This window comes from Cynara cardunculus, unplaced genomic scaffold (genome assembly GCF_001531365.2).
Source record: "Cynara cardunculus var. scolymus isolate 2C unplaced genomic scaffold, CcrdV1 Un_Scaffold_682, whole genome shotgun sequence".
In the NCBI taxonomy this organism is placed as follows: domain Eukaryota; kingdom Viridiplantae; phylum Streptophyta; class Magnoliopsida; order Asterales; family Asteraceae; genus Cynara; species Cynara cardunculus.
The window spans coordinates 189,857-198,696 of NW_020200604.1; the positions used below are offsets into that span (position 1 = coordinate 189,857).

The following is an 8,840-nucleotide window of genomic DNA, read 5'->3' on the forward strand; positions in this document are numbered from 1 at the left end:
ACGCAAAAAGAGTTGAATATGCGTCAACGACGATGGCTCGAACTTCTTAAGAACTACGATGTCCGAATTCAATATCATCCAGGCAAAGCCAATGTACTAGCCGATGCCCTTAGCCGTAAAAACAGTGGTAACGTATCGTCTTTAACCGTTCAGTCCCATATTGCTTCAGATCTAGAACGTATGGGTATTTCTTTGTGTTATCATGGTACAAATGAACTTTTGGCTAGTCTCACGGTTGAACCAACTCTTGTATCTTGAATAAAAAAGGCTCAAGAAGAGAATGGAGAACTTTGGGCTATCTTACAAAAGGCTAAAGATGATTCACAGTCTAATTTTCGAGTTGATGATAAAGGTATTATCTGGTTCTCTAATCGACTTTGTGTACCCGACAATCCTGAACTCAAAGAAGCAATTATGAGTGAAGCTCATAATTCGTTATTCTCAATTCATCCCAAATCCACTAAGATGTACCGAGATCTAAAACAATACTTTTGGTGGAACGGTATGAAACGGGATATAACCGAATACGTGGAAAAATGTCTTACTTGCTAGAAAGTGAAGATTGAACATCAACGGGTTAGCGGATTGTTACAACCATTAGAGATTCCAGTTTGGAAATGGGAACATATCTCTATGGATTTGGTGACAGGATTGACGAAAACTCAGAGACGACATGATGCTATATGGGTAGTAGTTGACCGTTTGATAAAATCGGCTCATTTCCTACCTATACAGGAGACGTACCCTGTTAGTAAACTGTCCGATCTATTCCAGCGGGAAATTGTGAGGTTACATGGCATGCCAGTTTCTATCACATCGGACCGAGATCCATGATTCACTTCTCGATTCTGGAAAAGTCTTCACCAGGCTTGGGGTACGCGATTGACTATGAGTTCAAGTTTTCATCCACAAACAAATGGTCAGACTTAACGAACTATTCAAACTCTAGAAGATATGTTACGGGCTTGTGCTCTTGAGTGGTCTGGTGGTTGGGACGAGTCCCTATATCTTGTGGAGTTTGCGTATAACAATAGTTGGCAAGCTAGTRTCGGCATGGCCCCGTACGAAGCTTTATATGGTCGGAAGTGTAGAACACCGATCTGTTGGAATGAAGTGGGGGAACGAGTGATCGAAGGACCTGAACTTGTCCGGATTACTACTGAACAAGTCGAGATCGCAAAACAGAAAATGAAAGAGGCTCAATCTCGACAGAAAAGTTACGTTGACAAGCATCGAAAACATTTAGAGTTCCAAACGGGTGATAATGTTTTCCTAAAAGTTTCACCGTTACGAGATATTCATAGGTTTGGAATTAAAGGTAAACTTAGTCCAAGATATATTGGACCTTTCGAAATACTGGAACGAGTTGGAGATGTGGCGTATCGCCGAGCGTTACCTCCTCAACTTTCACATATCCATAACGTTTCCATATCTCGTCGCTCCGCGGATATCATTATCACTCTCTCCATGTGATTGATTATCCGTTGGACAAAGTTGAAAAAGATCTATCTTATATTGAAGAACCCGAGGCGATAATTAATCAAGAAGAGAGACAAATGCGACGAAGGTCAATATCGTTCGTTAAAGTGTTATGACGAAATCATGTTTGAGCGAGAAGCCACATGGGAAACGGAAGAATCTATGCGAAAGGAATACCCTTATCTATTTGAGTCATGTATATCCTCTAACCCTATCTAAATTTCGAGGACGAAATATTTTTTAGGAGGGGAGGATTATAATATCCGTGTTTCGTTAACTTGTACAAATTAGGTTAAGAGAATTTTTGGTAGAATTATACATAATATATTTGTACCATATGCTTAACCAACTTGTACCTCATACTAGTTTTGTGTCAAAAGTTAAGTTTATATCTATATTGACATAAAGTGGAGAATCTAACTTAAAGGGTTAAAAACCGTTAAATAGTTAAACTTTATATATATATATATATATATATATAATATTAATTAAAAAAAATTATATATATATACATGAATGGATGAGGCGGTTTACAAACCGTCTCAATCTCTCATCTCTTTTCTCTTTCTAAAAAATCCCTCGTTTTCTCTTTCAATTTTACGTCAAGTTAGTAAGAGGATCGAAGTAACAATTATATATTCAGAATCTACTCAACGAACCATTCTTAAAGGTATAAATTTCATTCAATTTTATTAAGGTGTTTATTTTAGGGTTATTAAGACCGATTTATAAATTCTGTTTATATCTAAGTTTACGGATTGATTTTGTCAAAATTATGATATATTTGATGCTTAGAATGCTAGAACTGGTTAAATTGATGTCAAAATTAAAAGGGTATATTATAGTTTCAATATGGTTAGATTGTGGACATATGTTTAATCGTACACCAATTATTCGGTTAAATGTCGAAAAGAGTAAAATGCATGATTAAGCTTAGGTTAACGACCATTGGACTTGTTTTACTGTTTAGTATGTTGAAGTATGTTTATAGTATATAAATGTAGCGAATCATGAAAGTTGGATCATAAAAGTTAGACGGAAATTACGGAATCGACTTTTACCGACAAAACAACTCTTGTACTTTGATAGTGTATAACTCACAAACCGTAAGTCGGAATAAACTCGTATTTTGTAAACAAGAAGATCTTATTGCATACTACAACTTTCATGAAGGGTCGATAATCCAGTTATGATTCTAGGTGGATCGAAACAGTGTGTTTTTAGGGCTGTTTACACTGTATTCGGGATTAATTTGCAGTTTTATAAAATTCGTATAAAATAGATGGATGATCCAAATGAGATGATTTTAAAAGCAATAAACTCGTATGATACCAACCTACAACTTTCATTTAGAAAATATAATCTGGATTGGTCTCTAAGTAAGATAAAAATGCTTAGAAATAAGAGGGTCGGAAACGGTTGGATCGAAAGAGAATAATGCTAAGTTTTACGTTTGAGTTTTCAATTCGTATCCGGCTGTCCTTCTTGAAGTCTACGTTGTTTTAGTACATTAAGACCTAAGTAATTTTATTAGAATAGTTATATTATGGTTTCTATGCTTTATAAATAGTAACCCGTTTATACATTCGTTAGGCACGCGGACAAATCAAACTTGATCGTGAATTTCCATTTGATCGTGCGTTAATTGTCAAATTCAGTTAATGTACGGATTTCATATCTCACTTGAGACGGGGATTGCCATTTGCGTAAGGCTTCCTAATCCAGATAATCTGTGATAAATTTCGAATAATTTGTTCTGAATTTCCTTTATGCTTATCAAATGTTATTGAACTTTGTTTCCCTTTGAACTACGACTTATATTTTTATTCGGAATATGGATCATTTTGATCATTTGACTTGTTTTGTTGCTTCATTTGTGGAATATTTTACTATAGACTCAATAACTGAAGCACCGGTATTGAGATGTTTCCATGGTGACTAAAACGATGATGGCATCCTTATTTTTATAGTCCTTAAAAGTGGACTTGATTATGTAACGGTCGAATAGAGGGCATATGGATCTATCCTAGGAACCGTTATCGGATATTGAATTATGGCCGTGGTTAAATCCACGGAGAGGATTGCTGTGTTATGCTCATACCCCTTTCCTCACTTGTGCCTGAGTGGACTGATCATCCTTTGGGAACAATGCGTCCTTGTGATGCAGTTTGGTCTTCGGACCCTTGATATGCTTTTGGGGCATTTTGACTTTCTTTTGAATTATCACTTGGCGTTATAAATTGTTTTTGAACTTGTTATCTCATATTCATTGTTTAATTATTGTTATCCGTTCACTGAGCATTAAGCTCAGCCGATATTTTCTTGTCCTCGGCAGGTTCATGAGTTAGCAGGGATTTTGGGATGAGAGCTACGTAGATGACAATATTGAAGATAACTCATTAAGTCATACTTTTGTTAAACTTTTGATGACTATTGTAGATATACTGATATTTTGGGACCGTATTTTGAGACACGTTATCTCCGTCTATGGTTATGTAATTATCTTTTGGTAAATTTTATTAGCTGCTCTGTTTTATATAGCGCGTTGTTTTTTTTTATTCCACTTGTGGCATCTCCCGTCTTTGACCACGCGGGACGGGGGTGTTACATTTCGACTATATATATTTGATGCGTGACTTTCTAAACGCAATGGAGTAACCAACTTTGGATAAGTGGTCCTCGATACTGTTTCATGCACAACTTGTTCTGCATCTTTGTTTCTCAATACCAATGTCATAGTTACTAAGGAACTGAACCAAATCAAACCAAAACGATTCGTATATATTAATATACGAATTCGAACTCTCAGATGTTTATGTTGTTTTCATAAGACCAGACATCGATGTGTCCTTATAAAAGGCAGGAATCCATGAGGATCAGATGTCATACATTTCTGCGAACCAAGAATCACCACCTAAATTGTATTGCTCAATCATCTCGTGCCACCGAGTCTCGAATTCCACCGGGCCAATATGTATGTTCCATATGAGCTTGTTGATAACTTTATTAAACACAGGATCTTGATTTAGGGTGACACTGACCTGCCGACGTATCGAGATCAAAATCAACCTATAATCATTCACCTTTTCAAAAGAAAAACATGGCTTATTAAATCGTACTTACCTTAGAAGGAACTGTCTTCATAATGTGCCACATACATAGCCGGTGCTTGGCTTCCGTAAACACCAATGGAATAGCTTGCTTCATTGCCGAATATTGATTCGTAATCATGAAAACTGGTTGCTTCTCATGTCATTTTAAGAAAGCTCTAAGAACCTATGCAATGTTTTCAATTGTCTCAACACTTATTAGAGAGGAACCGACAACAATGGAAGCTTTGTGATTGTCAACAGCCAAAGAAGGAACGAAAATCATCGCATGCCTGCAACAACTAACAACAATTAAAAATAATAAACGATGAGGAGACAACTTAAAAAACTTGGCTGTAATTGGAAAGCTTACTTGTTGGTGTGAAACGTCCCGTCGAATGAAATGACATTATCGAATTCTTTGTAGTTAATTCTAGCCACTTCATCTTCCCAAAAAATGGCGCTCAACTCTCGTTCATTGCACTTGTACTTGAAAAAAATAACCGGGCACAATATCTGTTAGGACCTGTAAATTCAGCTTTGGTATTTGATCTCTTACTCTGAATGATCTTTAGGACGATTACAGTGCAACGGAAACAATTATAAGAACAAAACAGAGTAATAAAACCAAGAACACACAGATTTATATGATGAAGAAGATGAACACAATATATTTGCTTCAAAGGTTTTTCAATTGATTGAAAATAAGACGATTACAATACGGAAGCGCAGGAAATTACAAAGGCCTAAACTGCTATTTATACTAGTTCGTAACGACCTTTCTGACATGACCTAGACGTGTGAAATCATCCAAGCCGTCCAAATAAAGTCGATTAAAGACATAGTCAAGTGAGAAGCACGTGCAGCTAACAACCTTTGAAAAACAGCAGAACAGGATCTTCACAGAAGACGAATCCGCAGACCCTCTGTGAGCCAACTCAGAGGCTCTACTGTAGAAGACTTGTAGGTTCTTATTACCAGAGGACCATTTTCCAGAACCTCTGTGAGAGACAACAGAGGTTCTGTCATTCTTGACTTGCACGATGAAACAACTTCTGTTGCTGGTCCTCTGTTGTCTTCTGTGGAAGATACCCTTCTGTCAACACTTGCAGAAAACTTTTTCATACTTTTACATTAAGTAAATATTGGAGCTAACAATCTCCCCCTAAGTATGAAAAAGTAAAAATGGACAGATGAATGCAAGAAATGACTAATTGAAAGAATTACAAGAGGAGATAAAACTCATCATCTGAAAATAATTACATAAAATTGAAAGAAATACAAAATTGTTGCTCAGGCCTATCTATTATAAAAGATTAGTCCACAGCAGAGTCTGGATAGTCGTCTACGGTAAACTGTAGATCTGTCTTGATGGTTCTGTAGACCTTGAATATCCATTCTCTGAAGGAGACTTGAACTTTAATCACTTGCAGAATACCAGACACTTCATCCGCCCTTAGATGCCCTCTGTGCACCTCTGCGGCCACTTGGTTGAACACCCACTCAAGAGTCTTTGTCGCATATTTGTTCGCCTCTGTGGGATCAAAGAACCTTAGAATGTCATCCTTGTCCAAGAACACAAACCCAAAGACGGGATTTTGGACAATAGTGTTGGGATGACATCTAAGTAGCCAACTTGGCCTGTTCTTTGGAGGGGAAATCTTCAATTCTGTTTGGGCCAACCTCATCGCGATATCGAAGTCCTTCTAGCTGTAGTATTTCACTTGAGCGCGCATAACTTCGATCAGCCTTCTGAGCGATATAGAATAGCTTGACCTTCTCTCCATGTATTTGTTAAGAATTTTATGCAAAAAGATGAGGTCAAATACTCAGAGGTTGTGGAGGTCAGCATCTGTGAATGTGTATAGGTTGCCGTCATCCCTCTTCACCACATATTGAGCATAAAGCACGGTCTTCTTCAGCATCGTCCTTGGAGAAATTTTTTCAAGGGAAGTTATCACGTGCTCTGAGAAGACCTGCTCGCGTGGCCTTGTAAGTTTTGGGAAGTGAAACTTCGCAGCTGCAGAGGGTATACCTGTAAGCTCTGGGTTGTAAGGGGGATCTGTGTCTACGACAGAGTAGCGCCACCACAGAATCTCCTCCACAGTGGTTACAGGCTCTGTGCACACATTCTGCATAGGGATTTTGCTCATCGAATCAAAGATCTCATACACCCTTCCCACTGTGGCAGATTCTGGCACTCTGGTTTCTTCTTCTTCTAGAATCGGCCTCTGGATAGACCCCTCTGCTAGGATAGGTTTGACAGTTACTAACAGAGCATCGAACGTACCCGTGGATGTTTCCTCCTTCGCCATTTTGGAGGATGAGCCTTCTCCTGCTCTGGGGATAGGGGCTCTGCCCTTTCTTGCTTAAGCCTCTATCAAAGAAGCCTTTAACGCTTGAACGAGCTCTGGGTCATCGTACTCTTCTTCGTTTATCTCCTCTGGCGTTTCAGAGCTCGACCCCCTCTGTGACGACTCCTCTACAGCTTTGCCCTTGCCTTTCCCCTTAGGCTCTGGTGCTTTGCCTTTTGAGAACAGGGCAGCTGCAGAATCCACTATCTTTAGTGTTTTGGTAGAGGTCGTCTTCTTTGGCTCTTCTGCTCTCTTCTCCGTTTTCTTCTCCCCCTCATGACGATCATGGTCATCACCTCCTTGATCGTCATGGATTTTGGTGGCTTCTGCCTTGCAAGAGATAAGGGGAGCCTTCTTCAATTGCCTTAAGATTCTGGTAGCCGCCTTCTCCATTTTCTCGATCACCAGCTCTGCGTGCACAGAAGCATTGTTTATGTCGATCTCCGAGGTCCACTTCATTTTAGAGAGACTTCGATAGATTTCGCTTCTGAAGGAGTCACCCTCTTTGACGAGCTTTGAAGTGCAGTCTCTAATCGATTGGTTGGAAGCTCGGGCTTCTTTGAGAAGTTGATCTGTATACTTGCGCACGAGCTCTCCTAGGGCTTCAACCATTGCATCTAGCTCTCTGCAAGTGGCTAGATGGTTGATGTTTGCCCTGGAGGATTTGGAGTCAATGCCATAGGTGACCGCAGAGGAGAACATGCTTTTGATCTCGTCTTTGAAGGTGGAGTAGTCTGTGTAGCCTGCAGAGATGAAGTCAGCAGCAAACTGGGCGGCCACCTCTGATAACTCTGTCTTCAGTTTCTGGATCAAAGAGGGGTTGAGTGACAGAACACTGAAGGCTTCTACGAGGTCGTCTTTATGAAGTACAGAGCTCTGAAGGGTTGAAAGTGTTGCCTTGAGTTCTGACGTTGTAGATGTCAATTCCTTCAGAGCCTTTGTTATTGGAACAAGGGCCTCTGTCGATGATTGAGAGGTGAACAAGCTTTTCAACTCATCCAACCTCTGGAATACCGCTGTGGCGAAGGTTTGTAACTCCCCCTTCGTTACATAGGTATCCTGGGAACCTCAGCGACTGGTTTTTCGAAGTCAGCTCGGGGATTTCCACCAGATCCTCGGACTTCTCCAAGAGGAGAGCCTACCAGTGTTCTGTCGATATCATGCCTTGTAGGTTCAGAGCCTAACACTGCAGAGGGATCAAGTGTAGACTTTGGGCATTCTAGATCCTCAGTCTCTGTGACTCTCACATATGCCTCTGAAGCATATTTTGGTTGGTCACTCAAGTGTGGAGAGGCAATGGATGCCTTTTTGGGTTGTGAAGAGTCCTTGGGCGATTGGACTCTTATTTTAAAACCACCATCCTTTTGAGAGGATGTTGGAGTAAGATGTGGTTCCCGGGTAGTGCATTTGATAGAGGACGGAAGAATTTCCCCTGCGAGGTTAGCTTGGGTTGGGCTCAGCGTGTGCACGCCTTTTTCAATAGGGGATCCCTCTAGAACAGGGTCCCTAGAAACGTGGGTTGCACTGGGAGGGGGGCTAGGATATGTGCCTTGGGCATCTTTTTCTCCCTCACCTGTCTCCAACTCTTCTTATTCGTCGTCTAATACGACCTCTGTTCCCAAATCAGCTACTTCCGTAGGTGCTTTAAATTCCTGTTGAATTTGGAAGATAACATCTTGTATCTGCTCTGTTGGGGACTCCTCGTGAACCACCTTGCACAACCTTCTGCGCTTTGGAGTAGCCTCTGCAGGGCTTTCTTGTATCACAGTCTCTATGACCACAACCTCTGCGGGTTGGGCCTTCTTTGATTTCATCTTCTTAGGCTTTTGCAGAGGACTACTTGGACCCTCTTCTTCTGCGGGTCTCTTCTTCCCTTCCTTTTTCACAGAAGAATCAACACCCTTCTGTGTCTTCTTTG

General features: G+C 40.2%; 1 protein-coding gene across 1 annotated transcript in view; it reads left to right on the plus strand.

Moving 5' to 3' along the window:
• Positions 1–834, plus strand: part of LOC112501918 — a 2,283-nt gene extending 1,449 nt beyond the window's left edge. Inside the window, exons 3-4 of the mRNA XM_025105688.1 lie at positions 268–502; positions 650–834. Coding sequence (XP_024961456.1) covers positions 268–502; positions 650–834 — 420 coding nt within the window. The remainder of the gene's footprint in view (positions 1–267; positions 503–649) is intronic.
• The last annotated feature ends 8,006 nt before the right edge of the window (positions 835–8,840 follow it).